At 47.7% G+C, this 27,484-nt stretch overlaps 2 protein-coding genes across 2 annotated transcripts in view; one reads left to right on the forward strand and one right to left on the reverse strand.

Moving 5' to 3' along the window:
* Window positions 1–27,484, forward strand: part of WNT5B (Wnt family member 5B) — a 104,781-nt gene that overhangs the window by 46,976 nt on the left and 30,321 nt on the right.
* On the reverse strand, window positions 938–4,086 carry FBXL14 (F-box and leucine rich repeat protein 14). Its single transcript, XM_021092497.1, is given in 2 exon segments — window positions 938–3,521; window positions 3,524–4,086. Coding segments are annotated over 2 exon segments (1,200 nt in total). The 5' UTR covers window positions 3,996–4,086; the 3' UTR covers window positions 938–2,793.

The following is a 27,484-nucleotide window of genomic DNA, read 5'->3' on the forward strand; positions in this document are numbered from 1 at the left end:
CTCTTGGAAGAAGGGAAACAGTCTAAGAACTCAGCTTGTGGAAGCTTCCAGTGCTGTAGAGGCAAATGCTAAATGAGAAAGCTGACCCTAATTCAGAGTCCTTTCCTGCTAGGGTTCACACATTTTCCCCCCAGGCAATAAGCACTGTAACCTAAGAGGAAGGAAAGAGATCCACACCTTCCCCAAAGAAAAGGAAGATGGATCTCGTGTCAGGCTCCATTAGACCCACTTGCGCCAGCTCTCCAAGGAGGAACAATGCCGCTTTTGTGATAGGCCCCAGCAGCGAGTTTGGAAACTTTACAAAACAATCTTACCCAAGAGAAACCTGGTTCCAGCTCTCTTCCTGGAAAGAGGTGTTGATCCAAGAAAGTTTAATGCTGCTCTTATCAGCTCTTCCTGGGATCAGTGTTAAAAAAAAAAAAAAAAAAAAATCTGAAGTAAGGCCCGCAAGTGTGCAACCAGGAATATGAAAAACCCCCACTCTTCTGCTTCCACAGCCCAACCACAAGGTGTCAGATGATTTAGTTACTGCGGAAGGGAGCTCTTTGCTGAAATTCTTGGTATTTATTTATCTGCCCCTATTTCACCTAAGACCCCTCAACGGAATGGATGGAGGGGCAGCCTCAGGGTTGGAAGCACTTAAAATGCAAATGCCTAAGAAGTGCAGGCCAGGGCCCCCCCCCCACCAAGTGCTCAGATGCAGGGCTGGTGGAGAATGCTAAAGAGGGGGGCTGCACCCCCTCCCCTGACCCCCGCTCACACTGGGAGACCCTGTCTGCATGGCTGAGGGCGCTCCCAGCCACCCCACACCCACTCAGGGGAAGGAAACTTCTTCCCACTTCCACAGCTCCTGGCCCCATTCTTGAGCTTCCCCCCCAGAGCTCATGTCCATGTGGAAAAAAACTGGCCACCCTGGTGAAATTGTGACTCTTACAAATCTGGTTTAAGAAAAAGTTTCATTTTGTTCAGTTTCTTAAATTTCCACGTTGTTGACAGTTTAGAACCAAAAATTATATAAATCTCCATTCTAATCACATTTCTAAAAACAAAACATTTAGATGTCAGTAGTAAACCTTACACAGAATAAATTTTTCACCACGAGCTTACCCACACCACTTAGGATGCACCGAACTTACACCTTATACTTTGACTTTAGAGACAGGAACAGCACCTCCTGTTTTGGCGTGGACCCAAACACACATTGCCTTAAAAAGAATTCACAGATACAAGGCTTTTTTTTTTTTTTTTTTTTTCAAAAACATACTTCATATTTCCTCTTTTATTATATAAATATCAGTTTAACCTTTACTGTAAGAATATAAACGTTTTAAGAGGATCTTTGTTATTATTTATACAAATTCACAAACAGTACAATTAATTGATAAAGGTCTCTGGGTTTAACTCCATGGTCTCGCATGTTGCTGTGGAGGATTCTAAAAAAATAAACAAACAAATGAAAAAAACCAACAAAAATATACATCCTACTCAAAAGTGATTTTTTTTTTAAAGCCACAAGTTCCAACCCCCCCAAAATAAAGACAGTCCAGACAGTCACCTACTCCTCCACTGAGAAACAGAATTTTTAAAAACCCACAAACTCGCATTGTATTAACAGAACAGAGATAAGACATGAATTTCAGTCTCCTCCCCTTCACATTACAGCCCCAGGGGCTCTATAAGCCAACTCAGCTCCTCTGCTCCCAACAGGAAGCCTCACTGTGTGACCTTTTCGTGGGGAAACTTGGAAGGGGGAGAGGGCAGGGCAGACTTTGCATATATAATCATCATTTTCAAGACACAATCTGCATCTCAAACAGACCAAAAAAAAAAAAATAGTTCAACTCTTGTCTCCCACACAATTGTGCTATAAATTAAGTGAAGATTTAGGAACACCGGTGGGCCCTGAAATCCCTATAGACAAAGAGAAGAAGAAAACTGGAGCCGGAATGTGGAAGTGGGGTACACTGGGTGGACGGGGTTTGGGAAAAAGCCAAAACAAAAAGCGTACAAACCCAGTGGGCATCTTTCCAGTCCAGGCACAAAAATGATTCAGTCTCAAAATATCTCTTTGTAGAATTCCAGGACTTCGGAGAAAAAAGTAAACCAAAACGAGGTAGCCAGACATATATATATATTTATATATATATATAATTTATATATATATAATATATAGAATATATTCAGCAGAAAAAAAAGGGGGACCATGCTGTCAAATTTCTTTAAAAAATAAAAAAAGAAAGACAATACAGATGAAATGAGCGTGAGTAGCAGAGCACTGTCAGAGCAGGAGTGATGAGGAAAGACTGGGATTAGTTACAAAGTGGAAAAAGGGTGAAAAGGCCGTTGTAGTTGGGTTTGCTTTTATACATTTCAAAATAAAAACCAGATCACAGTATTCAAATGAAAGCTTAAGTGAAGGCAGACATTTTCCTCAACTCCCCAGGGTTGAAAGGACTGGTCACTCCCCACCCCCACCCCATTCCCAAATGCAGCGCGGCGGGAGCACAGTAGCTCAATCCATCCTCCAAACCCCTGCAGGGAGCAGTGGGTGGGAAGCGGCGAGTCCATCTCTGCATCCGCAGGGAAAAAAGGGGGGAGTGGGAAGGGGCAGCAGAGGGACCCCGGGTGCAAAGGGGTAAGGGTGGGGGTATGAGCCTGGGGCTTTGTGTCATCGCCCCCGCTGCATCCACCGCAATCATCTGTGTCTACGTGTGCGTGTCGCGTGACCGTGGGGGCCGTGGTGGTGACAGGAAGATGAACGGGGCGGGACAAGGGGAGCTGGCGCTGCCGCCCTCACCTGACCTTCTCACTATCCGTCATCTGCCAGAGTCCCAGGTTGAGCACCTTGAGGCAGGGCAGCTGCGTGATGCGCTCCAGGCCGCGCTTGGTGATGCGGGTGCAGCCGTACAGGTCTATGCCCGTGAGCTGGCTCAGGTGCTCCGCGATCAGCTCCAGGCCCTTGTCCGTGATGCGCACGCACTGTCCGATGTTGAGCGTGCGCAGCCCGTGCATCTGCCGCACCATGCGGTTGATGCCATCGTCACTGATGTGGCAGGAGCAAAGAGACAGGGACTTGAGGCCGTCCAGCCCCTGCGCTATGTAAGCCAGACTCTGGTCCCCCACCTTGTCACAAAAGGAGACGTCCAGCCCCGAGAGGCGCAGGCTGCCCATGGCCAGATGCATGATGCCCGTGTCACTGATGTTGTCGCAGGAGCGCAGGTTAAGGCTGCGCAGGCTGCCCATGTGCGACAGGTGCAGGAGGCCCGCGTCTGAGATGCCCCCGCAGAAGCTGAGGTTGAGAAGCCGCAGGCCCGTCAGCCCCCGGGAGATGTGCTTCAGAGATAGGTCCGTGAGCTTCTGGCAGTCCTGCAGCGTGAGCTGCTCCAGGCCTAGGCAGCCCTCGGCCGCGCTGCGCGTCATGCCGGCCAGGTGCCCGATGCCCACGTCTGAGAGGTGGCGGCAGCTGCGGAGATTAAGGCTCTTGAGGCGCTGCAGGCCCCAGGCGATGAGCAGGAGGCCGTGTTGGTGATGTTGCTGCAGCCACCCAGCTCCAGCACCTCCAGGCCCTTGAGGTACTGGGCTATGCGGCCCAGGCTGCTGTCGGTGATCTGCTTGCAGAGGCTCAGGTTGAGAGCACGCAGCGAGCCGATCTCCTGCACGAACGCGTGGCCCAGCCCGTTGTCGGTGAGGTTGTAGCAGCCGCTGAGGTTGAGGCTCTCGATGTTGGCCATGCCCTGGATCACGTAGCTGAGGCTGCGGCGCAGGCTCAGGATCTGCACCCGGCGGATGCCCCGGGCCTGCAGGCTGGGGAACAGCGACGGGTTGGCCCGGCGCAGGTGCAGCTTGGCCTCCACCCCCCGCCACACCGACTTGTGGTAGGCGGCGTCCCGCCAGGCCGTGCACACCTGCGCCGCGCGCCCCTTGTCGCGCACGTCCAGGTAGCCGAAGATCATGGCCAGCAGCTCGGGGAACAGGCACGAGATGTGCGTCTCCATCTTCCTCCCCGCGGCGCCGGGGAGGAGGCGCGGGCCCCGCTCCAGCCCGAGCGACGAGGCGGCTGGCCGGCCGCGCCGCGGGCCCAACGGACGCGCCTCCCGCCTTCCGGCTCGGCGCCGCTCCTCCTCCCGTCCGCGCGTCCTTCCTGCCGCCCTGCCCGCCCTCCCCGCCCGGCGCGCTAGGCGCTCACATCCCGGGCGGGCGCCCCCGCGGCCCGGCCCTCGCTGGGCTCAGCCCCGCCGCGCCCGGCCCGCGCCGCCCCGCGCGCCCCGCCGCCGCCGCCGCGCCCCCGGCCGCATCCTCCGGCGCCGCGCCGGCCGGGCTGCGCGCTCGGGCTGGGCGCCGGGAGGCTGCGGCCGCCTTTGTCCTCGCCCGCTTTTCAAAGCTGCCAGCGGGCCGCCCGCACTCGGCCGCCCCGGCGGGGGGACCTCGGGCCGGCGCGCGCTTAGCCCCCGCGTCCGCGCACGGGGCAGCGCCGGCCGGCACGGAGCGCGCGCGCGGAGCCGACCCGGGGCGAGCGGCGGCCGCGCCGGGGGCGTCCGGGCCGGACCCGCTGCTCTCCGCGCCTCCGCGCCCCCGCCCCCCGCGCTCCCCCGCGCGCGCGCGATGGTACGAGCCTGCGCGCCGGAACTGCCGGCGTTGCCCTGGAAACCGAGCGCCGGCCCGCCGCGGGTTAACCCTGTGCGCGCCGTCGGGGCGCCAACCGGGTCGGGCCGCGTCGCCGCCGCCGCCTCCCGGAGCCGCCGGCCTCGCCCGGCCCACGTCTGGGTTGCGCGCCGCCGCCGGGCCCGAGGCCTCTCCGTTCGCCTCCACCCTGACAGCCAGCTCCCTTTATCCTCCCGCAGACCCTCCTCCCAGACCACTGCTCGGCGACCGCCCCGCTCTCCTCCTTCCCTCCAGTCCCTAAGACCCCGCAGCGCGTCAGTGCGGCCGCCCCACCGGTCCTCTCTGGTGGGCGGCTTCCCACGGTGCCTTTCTCCCCAGACTTGTGCCCTAAACTGGAAAGAAACTCAGCTCTATCCGCCCGTCCCTTAGCCGAACGCAGGCCCTCCCAGTGCTCGATCTGGATTTACCCATTACCACTTCCTTCTAGCATGTTCCGGGTGTTTCCAGACATCACTGCCAGTGCGCTGCCCTGGGCTCGTTCGGCTTCAGAACTTCCTCCGCCTCCGCACTTGGCTGTGAGCCGTTGGCTGCCCCGCGTCTGGAGCCAGCAGCCTCACTTAAGCGCTTTCTTTCTTGTCAGCCTCTTAGACCACGCATGGCCCGGTTGTACTGATGGTTCATATAGTTTTGTGTGCCGACACAGATTTACTTTTAGATAAAGTAGAATGACGATTGGACTTGGCTTAAGGTGCTTCAGCAAATATCTGTTGGTTTATAAACTGTGTTCCGTGGAACTACGGAATGCTCCATTCTAGAATGTGGCTTCTGGATGTTAAATGCCCTTTCAGAGGATAGGATTTCAGAGTTTCATTTTAACTGCCCCCAAACCAAGACTTTTTGAATTAGAAAATGACCCTCTGTGTGGTTTTTTTAATTTCTTTGTTTGTTTGTCTTTTGGCCATTTCTCTGGCCGCTCCCGTGGCATATGGAGGTTCCCAGGCCAGGGGTCCAATCGGAGTTGTAGCCGCCGGCCTGCTCCACAGCCACAGCAACGCAGGATCCGAGCGGCGTCTGCGACCTACGCCACAGCTCGCGGCAAGGCCAGATCTTTAACGCACTGACCAAGGCCAGGGATCGAACCCGCAACTTCATGGTTCCTAGTCGGATTCGTTAACCGCTGAGCCAGACGGGAACTCCGACCCTCTGTGTTTTTAATAAATGTATGTATCCATCCAGCAAGATACATCTGATTCAGCTATCAAACAGTAAAATGGTTTCGTTGAATCCTTGAGGACCCGAACAAGATTTTGAATCATTTCTGTATTCAGTATATGAGACTCTTAACTTTTTTTTTTTGCCCAAGAGACCAATACTGGACCAAATAGGCGCAGATAAGCATGATGCGTTTTAGACTGCCGCCCACCTCTCCTGTTCCTAAATCAGCAAGTGCGGAAGCAAAATTCTACGGTCACCTGGAACGTGTTGTTATGCCCATAGATTTTTATAACTCTTCTGAAATAAAGTAGCTCTGTGTTGGTCATCTAGAGGATTGCCAGTGTGTTGTGCTGGAGAGTGGAAGTTCTGAGGAACACCTGGGTTGGCGTCTTCCTTGGGTGTATCTAGGGTTCTTTTGGTCTCAGTCCCCGATGCCTAAACTTTTACGTTAAACCCTATGGGGAAATGATTTTTTTCTGTTGTCCCGTGGTTGTGGATGTGAAATCATGATCTTAATCCAAAACACCTTAATCTTACTTAACACAAAACAGTGCCAGACCACAGAAGAGGGGGGATCGTGTCAACAGGGGTCTTCTTTTTTTTTTTTTTTTTTTTTTCTTCCTTGCCAAGGCGTGAGGATGTTTCTGGGCTAGGGATCAAACCCATGCCACAGCGTTGACCCTAGCCACAGCAGTGACAACGCTGGATCCTTTTAATCGCTAGGCCATCAGGGAACTCCTCAACTGGGGTCTTGACCCAAAGAGAAGGAGCTTAGGGTTAGCCATGTCCCGCCTCCAGGCCAGTCACCCATCCCAAGTCTGAAAAGTCATTTGGAGGCATCTGGAAGCACTTTCTCTAGAAGATGACCACATGCTCCTAGTTTTAGTGAAAACTTTTTCTTTTTTAAGCAATTTGTTGTGAATTTTGTTGTTGTTGTCTTTTTACGGTGCACCTGCGGCATGTGGAGGTTCCCAGGCTAGGTGACGAATCAGAGCTGTAGCTGCCAGCCTACACCACAGCCACAGCAGCTCGGGATCCAAGCCACATCTGCAACCTATCTCATAGCTCACAGAAGCACCAGATCCTTAACCCACTGAGCGAGGCCAGGGATCGAACCTGTGTCCTCATGGATACTAGTTGGGTTCATTAACCACTAAGCCATGATGGGAACTCCTCATTGTGAATTTTAAAAATTTTCTTATTATAGTTGATTAAATTTAAATCAACTTGATTATAATTAAATTATAATTAAATTTTTAATTATAAATTTTATTATACTTAATTTACAGTGTTCTGTCAGTTTCTGCTATATAGCAAAATAAAATAGTGAAACTTTTTTTTGAATTGAACTCTAGAATTTTTTTTCTTTTCTTTCTTTTTTTTATGCCCACAGCCCACCGCATGTGGAAGTTCCTGTGCCAGGGTTTGAATCCAAGCCACAGCTGCAGCAACCCTGGATCCTTAACCCACTGCACAGGGTGGGGGATTGAACCCACACACCTCATCAGAGACTTGAGCTGCTGCAGTCGGATTTCTAACCCACTGCACTACAGTGGAAACTCCTGGAATTTTATTAATACTGGGCCTTTTCTTTAACATGGTCAAACATAAGACAAAGATTTTCAGCAATATGATTATTTTCATGTCCAGTCGGGAGAATAAACATGAAAAAGCATCCCAGGTAGTTCCCTTGTGGCACAGTGGGTTAAGGGCTCAGGTCACTGCTGTGGAGAGGGTTCAGTCTGTGGCCTGAGAACTTCCACCAGCCAAGGGCATGGCCAATTCATTTTTTAAAGGTTTAAAAAAGAAAAAAAGCAGCAGCTGAGAAAGTGAACATGCGTGGGGAAAATGCAGAGCATCAGGTGAGTCCTTGGCTGAGGCTGGAGGCCCTGAGGAAGTGCCTTTCCTTTCTGGGTCTGTTTCCTCCTGTTACACTAGGGAAGTTTGGCTGGATAATCTCCTGGCGTCTTTCCAACAGTAACACTGTGAAACCACGAGCCTCCCTGTGTTCTGCTGTCTCTTCATGTCCCTAATGCAGGCCTGGGAAGAGGGATAGGTTCCTGTGCATTAGCTTCTCAGGGATTTTGCTTAAGGCTATGATTTGGGACCCAAAACTAGGCGGAGGCAATTATGCTTCAGAGACTCTCTGGAAAAGATGTGTATCAGTGTAGACAATCCTGTGGATAGCTACTCATATTTTGAGCACAGGTTGAGATTTTTGTATGAGTCAACAGGTTGCAACCAAGGTGAAGTTTTTTTTTTTTCCTGAAGGAGCTATGAACTTCTTCTGTTTAGAAGCAGAGGTGATAGCCCTGTGCAGGGAGTCTCTAAAACTTTACCAAGAATTTTAAAGACACTGGTTTTTCAAATAGGGTGTGTTTTTCATCTGGGTGGGGCCTGGGAAAGTTGAGAGGCCCCACCCAAAGATCAGGCTTACTTAAGGATGTACTTCCTCAAACAGAGAGGGAAGATCTGGCAGGAGAGACCAAAAGAGATTGGTAGCTTTTAAAATCTTCATTCAAGAATATATGTGTCCAGGGAGTTCCCTGGTGGTGCAGCGGTTTAAGGATCGGTGTTCTGGGTGCCGTGGCAAGGGTTGCTGTTGTGGCGAGGTTTCGATCCCTGGCCTGGGAACTTCTGCATGCTGCAGGTGTGAGAAAATAAATAAACAAACATATAAGAAATATGTGTCCCAAAACAGTAACCCAGAGTCTGGCTGGTGCGTATTGGATCAAAGGAGTTAAAATATGTTGTATGTGGTTTATATCGACTCTGACGTATCCATGGCACTGTAAATATTGTTGAACTGAAGTGAATGGAAGAAAAAACAGTAATATAATATCCTTATGAAAGATTTCACTCATGTCAAAACTTCTGCAAGAGTTCTGGACCACCAATCGCAATGGGTATCTGAGGTTTATAAGATGATGCCTTTCCACCTGCTTTCCAACTTCAAGATTTCTTGAGGGCAGCAGTCTCTCTATTCCTAAGTAATTCTAAGCAGGAGCGTGTCCTGTGGCACCTCTTGATTAAAGAAAAGGTAAGACAGACGGAGGATGTCATTCACTGCCTGCAAGTAGATTTAACTAGAAACAGCAGCAGGGTAACCTGATTAAATAATGGGCAAAGCGCTTGACCAGGCGGTTCTCCAAGGAAGACGTGCAAATGGCCAAAGAGCACATGACATAATGTCCAGCGTCATTTGGCAACTGCCTTTTTAGTTGTTTGAGGAACTTCGATTCTGTTCCCCATCGTGGCTGCAACAACAGGCTAGGAGGCTCCCTTCTCCGCCTTTCTCCACACTCTTCCCCGAATTTACTTTTTGCAGACTTTCTAATGACGGTCATTCTGCCCGGTGTGACGTGGTTTAGATTTGCATTTCTGTAGTAATTAGCGATGATGAGCATCTTCTCATGTGCCTACCGGCCATCTGTATGTCTCCTCTGGAGAAGAAATGTCTATTTAGGTCTTCTGGCCGTTTTGGGATTGGGTTGTTTGGTTTTGTTGTTGTTATGGAGTTGTACGAGCGCAACATCATCCATCATGAGGGAAATGCTAACCAAAACCACAATAAGGTAACACCTCACACCCGTGAGGATGGCTGCAATTAATAAAACACAAAATAACAAGTGTTGGTGAGGAGGTGAAGAAATTAGAACCCCGGTGCACTGTTAGCGAGAATGTAAAATGGTGCAGCTGCTATAGGAAACAGTACAGTGATTCCTCAAAAGTTTAAAAATAGAACTACCTGGAGTTCCCGTCGTGGTGCAGCGGAAACGAATCCGACTAGGAACCATGAGGTTGCAGGTTCGATCCCTGCCCTTGCTCAGTGGGTTAAGGATCCGGCATTGCTGTGAACTGTGGTGTAGGTCGTAGATGTGGCTCAGATCTGGCGTTGCTGTGGCTCTGGTGTAGGCTGGTGGCTACAGCTCCGATTAGACTCCTAGCCTGGGAACCTCCATGTGCCATATGTGCAGCCCTAAAAGGGCAAAAACAAAAACAAAAACAAAAAAAACAGAACTACCCTATGATTCAACCATTCTTCTTCTGGACGCATATCAAATGTAAATAAAAGCAGCGTCTGAGAAGAACCTTTTGTATACCGGAGTCCATAGCACTATCTGCAACAGCGAAAAGCTGGGAGCAGCCTAAGAGTCCCTTACAAATAAATGGATAAACACAATGCAGTCTATACACACAGTGGAATATTATTCACCCTTAAAGAGGAAGGAAATCCTGTCACACACTAGAGCATGGAGGAAGCTTGAGGATATTATGCTCAGTGAAATAAGCCAGTCACAAAATGACAAATAAACTATGTTGTTTCACTTACCCGAGATATGTAGAGTCATCACAATCACAGAAACAGAAAGTAAAAGGGTGATTGCCAGAGGCTGCCGGAGGAGGGTTGCTTATGGGCAGAGTTTCAGTTTTGCAAGAGGAACAGGGTCTGGAAATTTTTTGTAAAATACTTAACACTACTGAATGGTATACTTTAAATGGTTAAGATGGTAAGTTTTACCTTATATGTATTTTACCATAGTTAAAAATGAAAAGAGCATTGGGAACTATGTCTGGTCACTTACGATGGAGCATGATAATGTGAGAAAAAAGAATGTCTACATGTATGTGTAACTGTGTCAACATGCTGTACAGTAGAAAATGGACAGAACACTGTAAACCAGCTATAATGGAAAAAAAAATCATTATATATATTTAAAAAAATGAAAAGAGCAGTTCCCATTGTGGCTCAGTGGGTTAAGAACCCAACGTAGTGTCTGTGAGAATGTGGGTTCGATCCCTGGCCTTACTCAGTGGGTTAAAGATCTTGCTTTGCCATGAGCTGCAGTGTAGGTCGCAGATGCAGCTTGGATCTGGTGTTGCAGTGGCTGTGGTTTAGACTGGCAACTTCAACCCCTAGTCCGAGAACTTCAGTATACCGTGGGTGCGGCCTAAAACAACACCACACACACACACAAAAGAAAGAAAACATTTTGGGAGTTCCCTAGTGGTCTAGTGATTAGGATTCAGTGCTTTCACAGCGGCGGTCTGGGTCCAATCCCTGGTCTGGGAAGTGAGACCCCACATCAAGCCACTGCACGAAAAATAGGTAAAAATTGTTCTCAGATCAACAAATTGCCAGAAACACCCTGAAATGTTTGTTTATACTCTCCCAAATTATTAGTTTGCTATGTCCTGTAAACAAGGGCCTTTTAAAAATAAATAAAAATAAGAGTTCTCTTCATGGCTCAGCGGTTAAGGAACTCAACTAATATCCATGAGAATGCGAGTTCAATCCCTAGCCTTGCTCAGTAGGTTAAGGATCTGGTGTTACTGTGAGCTGTGACGTAGGTTGCTCATGTGGCTGGGATCCCGTGTTGCTATGACTGTGGCGTAGGCCAGCAGCTGTAGCTCTGATTCGACCCCTAGCCTGGAAACTTCCATATGCCACAGGTGTGGCCCTGAAAATAAATAAATAATTAAAATAAATAATAAAAATAAGGGCCTGAGTAGTTCCCTTGTGTCTCAGGGGGTTAAGGATCCAGCATTATCACTGCAGAGGCTCAGGTGGCTGCTGTGCCATGGGTTTGCTACCTGGCCCAGGAACTTCCACATGCTGCGAGCATGGACAAAAATTAAATAAGAGCTTAAGGAGTTCCTGTCGTGGCGCAGTGGTTAACGAACCCCACTAGGAACCATGAGGTTGTGGGTTCGATCCCTGCCCTTGCTCAGTGGGTTAAGGATCCGGCATTGCCGTGAGCTGTGGTGTAGGTCGCAGATGCGGCTTGGATCCCGCATTGCTGTGGCTCTGGCGTAGGCTGGCAGCTACAGCTCCGATTCGACCCCTTGCCTGGGAACCTCCATATGCCGCAGGAGCAGCCCAAGAAATGGCAAAAAGACAAAAATAAAAAATAAGAACTTAAGATTTGGGTAGCTGAAGCCCTCTCCCCAGGATGACTGAGCATAGTGTCCAAACTGGAAAAACTCACGTGAAAGTGGGTGCTGCTACTAATCCCCTAGATAAATGTACACTCCCTCCTTCTCTGGAAATGCAGTTGCCCTTTGGAAAGTGTAATTTGCATTTTTTTTTTTTTTTTTGAACAGCCACACTGTGACATATGGAAATTCCCAGGCTAGGAGTGGAATTGGAGCTGCAGCTGCCAGCCTACACCAGAGCCACAGCCACAGCACCATCAGATCTGAGCCTCATCTGTGAGCTACACTGCAGCTTGTGGCAACACCAGGTCCTTAACCCACTGAGTGAGACCACGGATCAAACCCACATCCTCATGGATACTAGTTGGGTTTGTTACAGCTGAGCCACGGCAGGAACTCCCATATTTTGCACCTTTTGAGGGTTAAGTCTAATTTATGTTTTCGTATTTTCAGACACCTGACCACAGGATTAGAAACACTTTGCTCGGATAACTCCAAACTTTTTTTAAAATTACTTAATGAATTTTATTACATTTATAGGTGTACAACAATCATCATAACCAAATTTTACAGCATTTCCATCCCAAACCCTCAGTGCATCTCCCCACCCCCCCAACCTGTCTCATTTGGAAACCGTAAAGTTTTTAAAGTCTGTGAGTCGTTATCTGTTCTGCAAAGTTCACTGTGTCCTTTTTTTAGATTCCACATGTAAGTGATAGTTTGATGTTGGTGTCTCATTGTCTGACTGACTTCACTTAGCATGATAATTTCTAGGTCCACCCATGTTACTGCAAATGCCGTTATTTTGTTCCTTTTAATGGCTGAGTAATATTCCATTGTGTATGTGTACCACATCTTCTTGATCCACTCCTCTGTCAATGGACATTTAGGTTGTTTCCATGTCTTGGCTATTGTATATAGTGCTACAATAAACATTGGAGTACATATATCTTTTGGAGTCATCGTTTTCTCTGGATAGATGCCTGGGAGTGGGATTGCTGGATCAAATGGTAATTCTATTTTTAGTTTCCTGAGGAATCTCCATACTGTTTTCCACAGTGGTTGCACCAATTTACAATCCCACCAACCGTGTAATAGGGTTCTTTTTTCTCCACATCCTCTCCAGCACTTATTTTTTGTAGATTTTTTGATGATGGACATTCTGGCCAGTGTAAGGTGGTACCTCATAGTGGTTGTGATTTGCATTTCTCTAATAATGAGTGATGTTGAACATATTTTCCTGTGTTTTTTGGCCATCTGTATGTCTTTGGAGAATTGTCTGTTTAGATCTTCTGCCCATTTTTTGATGGGGTTGTTTGTTTTTTTGGTATGGAGTTGTAAGAGATGTTTATAAATTTTGGAGATTAATCCCTTGTCAGTCGATTCATTTGCAAATATTTTTTCCCATTCTGTGTGTTGTCTTTTCATTTTGTTTAGGGTTTCCTTTGCTGTGCAGAGACGTTTAAGCTTAATTAAGTCCCATTTGTTTATTTTTGTTTTTTATTGTCATTACTCTAGGAAGTGGATCTGAGAAGATATTGCTGTCGTTTATGTCAGGGAGTGTTTGGCCTATGTTTTCCTCTAAGAGTTTTATAGTATCTGGTCTTCTATCTAGGTCTTTTTTTTTTTTTTTTTTTTTTGTCTTTTTGCCATTTCTTGAGCCGCTCCTGCGGCATATGGAGGTTCCCAGGCTAGGGGTCGAATCGGAGCTGTAGCTGCCAGCCTACGCCAGAGCCACAGCAACACAGGATCCGAGCCGCGTCTGCGACCTACACCAAAGCTCACGGCAATGCCGGATCCTTAACCCACTAAGCAAGGACAGGGATTGAACCCGCAACCTCATGATTCCTAGTTGGATTCGTTAACCACTGCGCCACGACGGGAACTCCCTATCTAGGTCTTTAATCCACTCCAAACTTGTTAATATTAACAAACACCTTAGGTACTTTTTACCAAACAAGTAGATAGGACAACCCTGAAATAAAACCCAGCCAAGTTCAGATAAGGAGATTATGTGAACACCCCAACTAGGACAGGCCAAAGGCAATGCCAAGAGAATAAAAGACATTTGTTTTAAAACACTTGTCTTAAAAGCTTGTGTTAACATTTACATCATCTCTAGGAGTTCCTGTCTTGGCTCAGCGGAAATGAATCTGACTAGCATCCATGAGTTGTGGGTTCAATCCCTGGCCTGGTTCAGTGGGTTAAGTATCTGGCATTGCTGTGAGCTGTGGTGTAGGTCACGGACATGGCTCCAATCCCACTTTGCTGTGGCTGTGACATAGGCCAGCAGTTGTTGCTACAGTTCAACCCCTAGCCTGGGAACCTCCACATGCCACCAGTGTGGCCCTAAAAGGCAAAAAAAAAAAAAAAAAAAAAAAAAAAATCGAGTTCTTGTCATGGCTCAGTGGTTAACGAATCTGACTAGGAACCATGAAGTTTTGGGTTCGATCCCTTGCCTTGCTCAGTGGGTTAAGGATCCGGCGTTGCCTGAGCTGTGGTGTGGGTCTCAGACATGGCTTGGCTCCTGCATTGCTGTGGCTCTGGTGTAGGCTGGTGGCTACAGCTCCGATTCGACCCCTAGCCTGGGAACCTCCATATGCAGTGGGAGCGGCTCAAGAAAAGGCAAAGATACAAAAAAAAAAAAAAAATCAGCCAAGCTGCACATGTAGCTGTTTCCAAGCACGGAGCGCTTGGGAAGGTTTCCGTCATTTATTTGGTCCTTCTGGAAGCTTCACACAGCTGGCGTGCCCAGCTCTGCGCCAGGGAGTAGACGAAGATGCGGAAGGTGTTTCTGCCTCTGAGTAGTCAGCACCCAGCACCGTGCTGGAAAATAATGACCATGTTATCCGAGGTGTGAGGGCCAACAGAGTCATCTTACAAATAAAATCTTGTCAGTTTAGAGGACCATGACAGAGAAGCCTTGGATTTGGACAGGTGATGATGGGAGGAAGGTCATTGCACAGGGTGGAAACCTACCTAAAGAACAGGCTGTGTTTTCCTTCCTAGTTTGGGAAAAAATAAGAATGCTATGATCACAAACATACATTGTTGTACATTGTTCTGGTCCTTCAGAGTTGAAACATCAGTTAGGTTAATTTTAAAAGTCACCAAAATTTTTCTCAGTTTTGAAGAATTCTTTGCTTTTTTGTCTTACTTTTATTTTCTTTTGAGGATAAGAAACCTTTGGAGTCCCGCCTGTAGTGAGTGTGGTGGGTTAAGAATCTGACTGCAGCGGCTTGGGTTGATCCCTGACCTGGTTGCCATAGCTGCTGTTTAGGTCGTGGCTGTGGCTCAGATTCAATCCCTGGTCTAGGAACTTCCTTATGTCGTGGGTGTGACCATTGAAAAAAAAAAAAAGTCAAATTTTTAGTTCACTGTTTGGACTTTGCTACTGTTTTTAGAACAGAGGTCGTTCTTCTTCTCCTTTTGCCCAGCTCGCCCCTCCCTGGCGGTAGAGTTGGATGCTGCACATCCTGGGGTGGGGTGGGGGTAACGGGGATAGGAAGAGGGAGCCCCTGGGAAGGCCTGGGTCCAGGTCCCAGGGGACTTCCCTAAGTGCCTGTGACTCGAGGCTCCCCAGGCAGTGTCCCCCAGACCTGCAGTCACAACTTGTGCCTTGGATCCCGGCTGTCCCATTGCGTGACCTCCAGCAAAGGCTTTGAGCTTCAATTTCCTCTTCTCTAAAATGAGAGTGACTCCTGGTCACAGAGCTGTTGTGAGAACTCATTGAGAAAAACCAGGCACAGGAAGGGAAGGGTCCTGGTGCAGAGCCTGGCCCTGGGTAGGGGCCTAAGAAATGCTGTTTGGGTGCTTTCTTCTATAAATGTCCCATCAGAAAAAGCCCCCACAGAGGTGCCCCCACATTCTGCTGACAGTTCAACATTTTAAAATGTTATTTCCTGTTTTTAAGAAACGTGCAGCGGAAACAGCAAACGCACAAGAGCCTAGTGAGAGGGTCCTTCAATTGGCGAGCCTTCTGTCCCTTTGCCCTGGATTTCTGCAGGTCAGGAAGCATCATGGTCATTCAGTCAGGCAGTCCTGGACCAGGCGTCTGCTGGACCAACGTCCATCCTGCTGCCTCTGACCTAGGTTCTCACCACCACCTCTCACGCTTCTTTGGCTTCTCCAGCTTGCATGTGCCTCAGGCTAACTCTGAGGTCTTTGAGGCGGAAGGTCCTAGAGGGGCTGGGAATTTGCATGTCCGTCCAGCGGGTCCCCAGGTGCGGCTGCCATGCAGCTTGCTTTTCTTCCTCCTGCTTTAAAACTTTTGTTCAGTTAGAGAGCTCTCCCTTTTTTAGTAAAATACAAATAATATACATTAAAAGTTATGTTCCCTTCTCCCTCTTGCTTTTTAGTCCTCTGGTATGAATGCTGAAAAGTCAGTGATGTAGTGAAAGAACATGGGGTTTTAGTTAGATTCTGGGTTCAAACCTTGACTCTATCACTTATTAGCTCTGTGACTTTGGACAAGCTGTTTAACTGCTTGGAGCCTCAGTTTTCTTGTCTGTGAAGTGGGACTGGTGGTTTTGATGTCTGGGGAGACTGTGTGAGGACTGAGTGGGATAATGCATGTTACCTCCTCGTCCAGCTCCTGGCCCTCATGAAAGTAGCCAATATTTATTGATCGTTTGTTGTGTATTAGACATTCTGTAAAGGTTTTCAAGTATACGAACTTCTTTATTCCGCACAGTGAATGACTGACCTGCATGGCTATGAAGCAGGTTCCATGATTACCTGCATTTCCAGGTGGGGAAACCAGGGCACAGAGAAGTAACCTACTCAAGACCAAACAGCCTGCAGAGCTGGAACTGGAACTCCATAGTCTAGATCTAGAGACCACTTTCTAAACCACTGTGTTCGCTGCCCTGATGACATGTAAAAGTTCATCATCCCACCTCACTAGGATGCAGTTTCTATGTGACACCAAATAAAGAGGGTCTGTGGAAGCCGCAAATGAGATGCTGACTCTTCCATGAACAGGTGTGGGCCATGGCAAGGGGTGGCTTTCGTCAGAACACCTGAGGCCCTGGTTGCTTAGCTGGCCAGAGCAGGTTGTCTGTGTGTGTGTGTGTGTGTGTGTGTGTGGTGCTCACTGTGGGTGGTATGCTGATACTCAGCCACATCTCCAAGCCTCCAGCTGGATGCCTGCCTGCTCCGGCCTCGCTTAGTCCCCAGGAATGGTGTAATTATGTCCCCCTCTAGTGGTTACTTCCCTATCAGCCCTTTATCCCTGGAACAGCCCTCTGGGTGACAGTGACCTCTGGGTGAGCAGACCCTGGAGGGGCCAGTGCTGGGGAGAGAGGGGAGGGATCGGAAGAGAACAGAGCACTCAGGGAATAAGGATTAGTCTATTCCTACGGAGAAGGGGAGCAGGAAAGGCAGAACATCTGGAGAAAGGAGGGGCTCCTACATATCCGTTTTTTTAACCGTTTGTTTTTCTTTGAAGTATAGTTAATTTACAATGTTGGGTTAGCTTCAGGTGCTGCAAAGTGATTCCATTATACATATATATATGCATATGTATGTCATCTTTTTCAGATTCTTTTCATTGTAGGTTATTACAAGACATTGAATATAGTTCCCTGTGTGCTATAGTAGGTCCTTGTTGTTTTATCTGTTGTATATATAATAGTGTGGGAGTTCCCATCTTGGCTCATTGGACACGAATCTGACTAGCGTCCATGAGGACTCAGGTTCGATCCCTGGCCTCACTCAGTGGGTTAAGGATTTGGCGCTGCCATGAGCTGTGGTGTAGGTCACAGACATGGCTTGGATCCCATGTTGCTGGCTGTGGTGTAGGCCGGTGGCAACAGCTCTGATTCAACCCCTAGCCTGGGAACCTCCATATGCCGCGGGTGTGACCCTAAAAGACAAAAAAAAAAAAAAAATATATATATATATAATAGTGTACATCAGATCATCCCGAACTCCTAATTTATCTCCCTATCCCCTCTGGTGACCATAGTTTGTTTTCTGTGTCTGTGAGTCTCTTTCTGCCACAACGTGGATGGACCCAGGGATTTTCATTCTAAGTGAGGTCAGAAAGAGAAAGACAGAGTTCCTGTTGTGGCACAGCGGAAACAAATCCGACTAGTAACCATGAAATTGAGGGTTCAATCCCTGGCCTCGCTCAGTGGTTTACCCATCCAGCGTTGCTGTGAGCTGTGGTGTAGGTCGCAGAGGCAGCTTGGATCTGGTGTTGCTGAGACTGTGGTGTAGGCCAGCAGCTGTAGCTCCGATCAGACCCCTAGCCTGGGAACCTCCATATGCCGCGGGTGTGGCCCTAAAAAGAAAAAAAGAAAGAAAAAAGAAAAAGAAAGAGAAAGCCAGACACGTACCACATGATAGCACTTACATGTGGAGTCTTAAAGGAGGATATAAATGAACTCAGAACAGAAACAGACCACATATCTGTTTTTACCAAGCGCCGTTTGGCGTTTGTGCGCACAGGTCTTACCTCCAGGCTGCCCAGAGCTTCAGTGCCAAGGGCGGACGGGGCTGCAGGATAGTTTTAACACTCTCATTTCTTTTTTCCAAGGGAAGTAGGCACAGGCCTCAGGACTCACAAGGGCAGAACTCCAGACTGGGACTGCCTGGGTGGACAGCTGGCTGGTCTGCTTTTCCACAGCCTGAGGCCATGTCCCCTCTACTGCTCAAGGTCATTTTTGTCAAGATCCACATAGGATTGTCATATCTTGATAGGTGTTTCCAAGGCAAGGAGGGGCTTAAGGTCGATCCTACTCAGAACTGGTTTGAAACTCCCTCCCTGTCAGGCCTGGAACTCTGCTGTTTGGAGCCTGCCTGGGCCAGCGTGTGAAGGTTATTCCCGACTGGAAAGGTGCTGGCGCTGAGCCAGGCCTTGCTGGAAAGTCCTACTTGGATGAACCAGAGCGTTTACATTTCTTATAGAATGTCAAACCCAGAGGAGTCCTGGGGAGCAGCCCTGGTGCCGAGCTCACAGCCAGGTCCCCTTTGCTGCCAAGAAGATAGGGTTAAAGGTTTAAAAAAATAGCCTGAATCTCACAGGCTAGAAAAGCTCAGTCTAGCCTTGCTGGCGTTAACTCCTCACACACCAGAAAAGACGGCTGGAGATAAAAATCACATCTTTCTCTCACGGGATCTGCCGCTTTCCTGAATGCCTGTTCCTCCCAAAGACGTCACTAACCCCACACACAGCTTCCCCTCTCACGTCGGGGCCTGAAAACAGCATGAGCACCCTGTCTGAACTCTTCCTAAAGTTGGAATAACTTGTCTGTCCTGAGACCTAGAATTCAGTGAGGTTCTTTGTCCGTCATTTACTGCTTATTTTTAAACTTCACGGACCGCTTAAGGCCAAAAAGTTCACGTCACCGACTTAAGTGTCCGTGGCTGCTTTTGACAGGCCAGGATTCCTTGATGTAGCTGGTTGTGGGGGCTGAGCTGTCAACATTTGGGCGTAAGAGGGAAACCCAGAGATTGGACAACGTGTCCCTTTAAAGCTTCAAAGGTGCTGTGTGGACATGTAAGGACAGCGCTGGGCTTTATAAATGGAGAAAATAAGGCAGAGAATGAGAAGTGACCTTCTCAGGGTCATGGGGTCTTTCGGGGAACGCCTCCCGCAGGATTGCCCTTGTATCCATGTTTCAACAAAACTGTGCATCTTGGAAGGATAACCAGCAAAGGCTAGAAAAGCTCAATCTAGCCTTGCTGGTGTTAACCAGGCGTGTGCTCGCTTATGCCACTAGTTGATTAGGATGCTAGTTGATAGAAGCGCAATGGGAGGAAAAGCAGATGCCCTGAACAGGGAGATGGTATGCGTGACTCAAGAGCTTTGGAAAAATACAAACTCTCATCTTTGGGATCCTCTTCTCCTTCTCCTGATTTTATGCCTATAAATGTTAAAAGTTGGGAGTTCCCTGGTGGCGTAGTAACTAAGAATCTGATGTTGTCATAACTGTAGTGGAAGCTGAGGCTTGGATTTGATCCCTGGCCCAGGAACTTCCATATGCCATGGGCCAATAAAAAAATGTTAAAAGTTCGGCATACTTTGGGAGTTCCCGTCATGGCTCAGTGGTTAGCTAACCCCACTAGCATCCAGGAGGACGCAGGTTTGATCTCTGGCCTCGTTGAGTGGGTTAAGGATCCGGCATTGCCGTGAGCTGTGGTGTAGGTTGTAGGCGTGGCTCGGATCCTGCGTTGCTGTGTCTGTGGTATAGGCCGGCAGCTATAGTTCCGATTGGACCCCTGGCCTGGGAACCGCCATATGCCACAGGTGCAGCCCTAAAAAGAAAAAAAAAAAAAAAAAAAAAAAAAAAGACTAAAAAAAAAAGCTTGGCATACTTTGAAAAATAATGTATAAACTAAGAAGCTGTCCTAGCCAGTAGGGTAGAACATGGATGAGCTGCATTGTGGCCTCAGCAGAGCTCATCTTATGCTTCATGCTGGAAACAGTGCTTCCTTGGGCCATACCCAAGGCCCAACCATCATAATATCCAATATAAACATACCATTTACTAAAAAATGCTACCTTACTATGCCCTGTAAGGTATCAGAAACCCATAGAAAGCTGTGACTACTACATGAATTAATATACTAATATTTTTCTGTGCTATATAGTATAAGATAGGGAATTCTTAAGATTTGAGCATTTCTGCAAACTATTGCATTTAGAATGGATAAGCTGCAAGGTCCTGCTATATAGCACAGGGAACTATATCCATTCTCTTGGATAGAACCTGATGGAAGATAATATGAGAAAAAGAATATATATATGTATGACCTGGTCACTTTGCTCTACAGCAGAAATTAACACAACATTGTGAATCAACTGTACTTGAATTTAAAAATTAATCTCCAAAATATACAAACAACTTATGCAATTCAACAATAAAAAAACAACCCAATTGAAAAATGGGCAGAAGACCCAATGGACATTTCTCCAAAGAAGACATACAGATGACCAACAGGTACAGATGAAGACATACAGATGAAAAAATGCTTAATATCACTAATTATTAGAGAAGTGCAAATCAAAACTACAATGAGGTACCATCTCATACCAGTCAGAATGGCCATCATTAACAAGTCAACAAATAACAAATGCTGGAGGGGGTGTGGAGAAAAAGGAACCCTCCTACTCTGTTGGTGGCATGTAAATTGGTGAACCACTATGGAGAACAGTATGCAGGTACCTCAGAAAACTAAATATAGAACTAGCATATGACCCAGCAATCCCACTACTGGGCATATATCTGGACAAAACTTTCATTGAAAAAGATACATGCACCCGTATATTCATTGCAGCACTATTTACAATAACCAAGACTTGGAAACAACCTAAATATCCATCAGTAAACGAATGGATTAAGAAGATGTGGTACAGAGTTCCTGTCATAGTGCAGCGGAAACAAATCTGACTAGGAACCATAAGGTTGAGGCTTCGATCCCTGGCCTGACTCAGTGGGTTAAGGATCTGGCATTGCTGTGAGCTGTGGTGAGGCCAGCAGCTGTAACTCCGATTGGATCCCTAGCCTGGGAGCCTCCATATGCCATGGTGTGGCCCTAAAAAAGCAAAAAAAAAAAAAAAAAAAAAAAAAAGGTAAGAAAGATGTGGTACATATATCCAATGGAACATTACCCAGACACAAAAAAGACAGACTAATAGCATTTACAGCAACATGGATGGCACTGGAGACTCTCATACTAAGTGAAGTAAGTCAGAAAGAAAAAGACAGATACCATGTGATATCATTTATTTGTGGAATCTAAAATATGAAACAGATGATCCTATTTAAAAACAACAACAACAACAACAACAAAAAACAGATCATGGCCAAGGAGGGCAGACTTGGGGTTACCAAGGGGAAAAGGGGAGAGAGTGTGACGGATGGCCATTGTGGGGGTTTTCTGGATGCAAACTGTTATACTGGGAATGGATGGGCAGTGGGGTTCTACTGTACAGCACAGGGAAATGTGTGTGATGGGGTCACTTTGCTATACAACGGACGTGACGAAACATTGTAATCAACTATACTTTAATAATAATAATCTAAAACATAAAAAATAAAATAAAAATTTAAAAAAGATGAGCATTTCTGAATCCTTGCCCAACCTAAGGAATCCCATGGTTAAAATTAGGTCATCGTCAGTTATTTGTGGCTCTGGGAGAGCTCGTTTGTTCACTTTGGACACATGGATTGTATTCCAAAATGAGAGTTTGTTTCTTTGTTTGTTAGTTTTGTTTTTCTTGTTAAAAATCAGTTTATTTTTTATTCTGTTCATTTAAATTTTAAGACAAAGCTGGAAAAGGAAAAGTTTGAAGACCTGAAAATGATACTACCATTACTGTTTGACCAGGAAAAGCAATGGATTGCAAAAAAAAAAAAAAAAAAAAAATTAAATTGCAGGAAGTTAAGTTTGTGGTGTTGTGCATGATAAAGCACCCAGATTCCATATGAAAGTTAGGTTGCTTCACACCTCTTTCTAAACATGAGGGATGTAAATATGTGGCAGCAGTAGGTTGGAGCCTGAATGTTTTCTTAAGCATTTCTTAGATGTTAGGGATCCTGAAAGAGTAAATGAGCAGAATATTCTGTCCTGGTTGTGTGTCTCCTAGTGCCAGCTGGCAGAATGCTTCCTAGATCCTCTTAGATTGGCCCTCCCGCCACCCCCAGGAGTAAACTATCTCTAAACATCAAAATAAAATCAGCAACAGTGAGAGGACAGCTTGGAAAAGGCCTGTTAGCGCTCCAGCCAGGTGCTATGCCTGCCTTTTTCTGAAGACTTTTTTTTTTTTTTTTTTTTTGGTCTTTTTTGTCATTTTAGGGTTGTACTCTCGGCGTATGGAGGTTCCCAGGCTAGGGGTCTAATTGGAGCTGTAGCTGTCGGCCTACACCACAGCCACAGCAACGCCAGATCCTTAACCCACTGAGCAAGGCCAGGGATCGAACCCTCAACCTCATGGTTCCTAGTCGGATTCGTTTCCGCTGCACCGCAACAGGGACTCTTTCCTGAAGCCTTTTTATCAGTTTGGTTTGCTTCATGGTTAAATGAACCTGGATGGGGGTGGTTTCTTGGTGGGCGGGTACGAATGTCAGAACTCATCAGGCTGTGTATTTAAGGTTTGTGCATTTTACTCTATGTATATTTTGCTTCAAAGTTGTTTGGGGCTCAACAGGTCAAGGGGAGTTGACAAGTTGACTTCTGTGTGTACAGATGATCCCAGGTTCTGTTTGTTCAGCAGCAGGCGGATCAGGCAGGTGGAGTTTAGGCAGCAGCCACTGCCCCCAGGAAGCTGTCCCTCCCTCACCTCTGATCGTCACGCCCTTCCCAGGCCTTCCTGCCCAACTGCGCTCTCTGAACCTGGGCTAGGAATTTGGTTTTTCGCTACTCTCCCCCTGCAGGCCTCTGCTCACCCCCATCCTGAAGCCCTGGTACAGTGTATGCAGTTGGTGCTCTTTCCCTTGGTTGATGGAAGGAGAGTGGGAGAGAGAGGGGTAAGGACGCTGGCTTTTAAGACTAGATCAGTGACTCCGAGGTATGGGGAGCACCCGGTGAGGCAGAAGCTGGGACTGAGAACACAGCAGCCATCTCGGGTTTTTGCCTCCATCTTCCAGAATGTTTTCTTAATGTTGGAAAAATGCAATCTTTTTTTTGTCTGCTGCACACTGGTCATGCTGTTCCCCAGGAGTCCGGTCAGGTCACATTATACTTGCTGGGTTCTGCTGTGTGGTTTTCCATGGACTTTTCGGTTGTTGATATTGGCTTTTGAGGGTTGGCTGTGGGTTCCTCCAGACACAAACACGAGCACCTTTTACTGCTGAGCTTTTCCTAGGGGTCCAGCCATTTAAGCTGAAAGTTGTCATCGAGATATAGGCGCATGTTCCTGTGCATGAGAAGCACAGGCCTTTCTGCCGGGTGCTGCGTACAGCCTCCCTGTGCCGCCAGGAGGGCGAGGAAGCCGAGGTAGAGCTGTGTGCCACCCCTGTTCGCTGGCAGCACTTCAGAGCGTCAGACCCAGCTGCCTTGCCTGTTGCTGCCACCCCAGATGGTGGCATCCCCAAGGGTGAGGCCCTTTGGGAAAATCAGGAAGGCTCCTGCCTTGTTCTTGCTCCTGCTCATTTGTTCTTGCATTGAGCTCTGGGGCACTGACTACTGGGCCTTCTCAGCAGAGGGTCCTCGTCAGAATTTCCCTCACTGTTTTCAAAATCTGTTTTTTTATTGGGCTATGACAAATAAACTAAGGACCTTGGTACGAATGTGCGTGTCACCCTTGGGCAGAGGCTATGCTAGCATTGAAGATACGCATGGAAGAAATCAGTCTTCTCTGTATCCAAGTTTCATACCTGCGCTGCTGCAGCAGGCACTTAAATCTGTTGTAAACTAAATTTCGAACTGCTTTTGAAAGCCTGGAGCTCTCTCGTGGTAAAGTGGTTAAGGATTTGGCATTGTCCCTACTGTGGTTGGGTCACTGTGGCTGTGGTGCGGGTTCGGTCTCTGGCCTGGGAACGTCCACATGCTTCAGGGTCCAGCCAAAAAAAAAAAAGAAGAATTAAAAAAGAAAGAGGAGTTTCTGTTGTAGTGCAGTAGAAATGGGTCTGACTGGATCCTTGAGGATGCATATTTGATCCCTGGCCTTGCTGAGTGGTTTAAGGATCCCGTGTTGCTGAGGCTGTGGCATAGGCTGGCAGCTACAGCTCCAATAAGACCCCTAGCCTGGGAACCTCCATATGTGGTGGGTGAGGCCCTAAAAAGCAAAAGAAAGAAAAAGAAAAAGAAAGAAAGCCACAGCGTTGTTTTATTTTGCTGATGGAACCCAGATGTCAGGAGAGAGTTGTTTTTTCCACCATTTGAACCGCTGCACACGCCCTGTGTCACCTAGACAGAGAGGGTGATGTGGGGACAGGGCTGTGGCCACAGAGCGCACTGAGCTTTGGGAAAGCAGTGGAGCCAAAAACAGCCTCCTGGTTCAAGGCTTCCTCCTTACGTGTGACTGCAGCACCTATCAAGTTACAGGGTTACAGGCTTTCTTTGGCAAAACCCCATTTTTGCACTTGAGTTAGCCAGGCAAAGCGGTGTCTCCCTGGCTGGCAGAGTCTGGGGACCCATCTGCCTCACATGTCCTAAGAGGCATTGTTGTTTCGGGCTCCTCCGGAGGATGTTTATTCATGGAGAAGCAGAAAGAAGCTCCAACAGCCCAGCTGGCTTTCCAGATCTTGGGTGGAATTTGTACCCTTTTTTTTCTTTTTTTTTTTTTTTTTTCCGTTGGATGTGGCTGTCATGGAGAGGGAGTAAGCACGGAGCCCCGCAATGCTAGGCTTTACTGGATTTAAGTACATAATGAAAGGCAGGCACGTGCTCTGGGAGCACAGAACTGAACCAGTTTCCGCTGATGGAGCTGGTGACCGTTCTGGGTGAGATTGTGTGGCCTCCATTACTTGGCCTTCAGCTGTAGGACGCAGGCACTAATGCCCCTCCTTTGGTCCCGCTGCACGTGTTCTACTCTTTAAATGTCCTCAGAAAGAGGAGATGTAGATGGCTAGTAACCATCGAAAAATGTTTGCCCTTGCTAATCAAAGAAATGCAGTTAAGGGAGTTCCTGTTGTGGCTCAACATGTGAAGAACCCAACTGGTATCCATGAGGATGCGGGTTCGATCCCTGGCCTCACTCAGTAGGTTAAGGATCCTACGCTGCCACAAGCTGTGGTGTAGATCACAGATGCGGCTGGGGTCTGGCGTGGCTGTGGCTGTGGTGTAGGCCTTAGCTGAAGCTCTGATTTGTCCCCTAGCCTGGAAACTTCCATATGCCACAGGTGCAGCCCTAAAAAGCGGGAGGGGGGAGAAGAAGAAGAAATGCAGTTAAAAATGAGACGGTATTTTTTGGAGTTCCTGCTGTGGTACAGCGGGATCGGCGCTGTCTCTGTAGGGCCAGAACACAGGTTAGATCCACAGCTATAGTGTAGGTCACAGCTTGGATCTGATCCCTGGCCCACCCCCGCCAAATGAGATAGTATTTTTCACCTATCACAAGAGGAGTTTTTTTTTTGTTTGTTGTTTGTTTTCGAATGGCCGCACCCAAGGCAGATGAAAGTTCCCAGGGCCAGGGATTGAATTCGAGCCGCAGCTATGACCTACATGAGGCAACTCCAGATCCTTTAACCCACTGCCCACAGCAGAGCTGTTAATTACATCTTGCTGTAGATGAATAGCTTAATATAGGCTTAAGCTTTTTTTCTTTTTTCCATACCTCCAGGGTGTTGTGCTTTACTGTCTTCCAAATGGACAAAACATCATAGACCTCAGAGAATGGGAATTCAGGCATCATTTCCCCGTTCATTCTCCATCCTTATATGACAGCTGGGCTGGATGCCTCTCTGTTTTTTTGTTTGTTTGTTTGTTTTTGTTTTTGCTTTTTAGGGCTGCACTCTGGGCATATGGAAGTTCCTAGGCTAGGGGTCGAGTGGGGGCTACAGTGGCCAGCCTATGCCACAACCACAGCAACATGGGATCCCAGCCAGATCTGTGACCTACACCACAGCTCACAGCAATGCTGGATCCATGAGCCACTGAATGAGGCCAGGCTCAAACCCGCATCCTCATGGATACTAGTCAGATTCGTTTCCACTTCGCCACAACGGGAGCTCTGCCCCTCTATTTTTAATAGGATGTCAGTTGTTGACATTTCAGTCCCTTCATAGACTTAGTCAACAACCGTGGGAGCAACTACAAATACACACAGTGTTTACAGGCTGAAAGGGGATTTTTAAAAGTCTATAGACGAGTCTAATACAAAGCAGTATAGGGCTGTAAGGGTTTGGGTTAGTTAAGCTAGTCACTAGCTGCTGCCATGAACAAATGCCAGCTGCCAGTTGGCTCTAAAACCATAGAAGTTTATTTCTAGCCCATGTGAAAACCAAAATGCATGTTCCTTCTTGGAAGGCAGTTCCCCAAGTGGCAATTCTGGGACCAGGGCTGCTTCTGTCGGATGAGTCCGGCTTTATTCCTCATTTGAAAGCCCCGTGCTTGTCCGAGTCCAGTTGAGAGACACAGAGGGCCCAGAGCTCTGCTGGTTGGAGGTTTTTACGGGCCAGGCCTGGAAGTCGCCAACATAATTTTTTCTGAAATTTGATGAGGAAGAACAAAGTCCTGTGACCGTCTTAGGACATCTTCGTGCAGGAAAATGTCATCGAGCTGTGTGATCAGCAAGTGAGCTCTGCCCTGAATAGCTTTGAGAGTCCAAAGTGGGAAGACATCACATCTTAGCAAATGCAGAGGTACCCAGGAATGCAGACGTTATTACTAATTATTTCTACCTTTAACTATCATTTTTGTTCACTTTAATAAAGTCAATTTTTTGGCCACGCCCATGGCATGCCGTAGTTCCCAGGCCAGGGATGGAACCTGAGACACAGCAGTGACAACGCCGGATCCTCAACCCAATGCACCACCAGTGAACTCCAGTAAAGGCATTTCTGCTGGCTATCCTAGGTGTATGAGTACTTCAGGCTGTTTGGGGGATTTTTTGTTTGTTTGTTTTTGTTTTTGCTTTTTAGGGCTGCTCCTGCGGCATGTGGAGATTCCTAGGCTAGGGGTCAAATTGGAGCCACAGCCACAGGCTTACGCCACAGCTACAGCAATGCCAGATCTGAGCCGCATCTGCAATCTACATGAACAGCTCACAGCAGCACCGGATCCTTAACCCATTGAGCAAGGCCAGGGATTGAACTTGCAACCTCATGGTTACTAGTCG

The sequence above is a fragment of the Sus scrofa genome, chromosome 5 (assembly GCF_000003025.6).
Source record: "Sus scrofa isolate TJ Tabasco breed Duroc chromosome 5, Sscrofa11.1, whole genome shotgun sequence".
Classification (NCBI taxonomy): Eukaryota; Metazoa; Chordata; class Mammalia; order Artiodactyla; family Suidae; genus Sus; species Sus scrofa.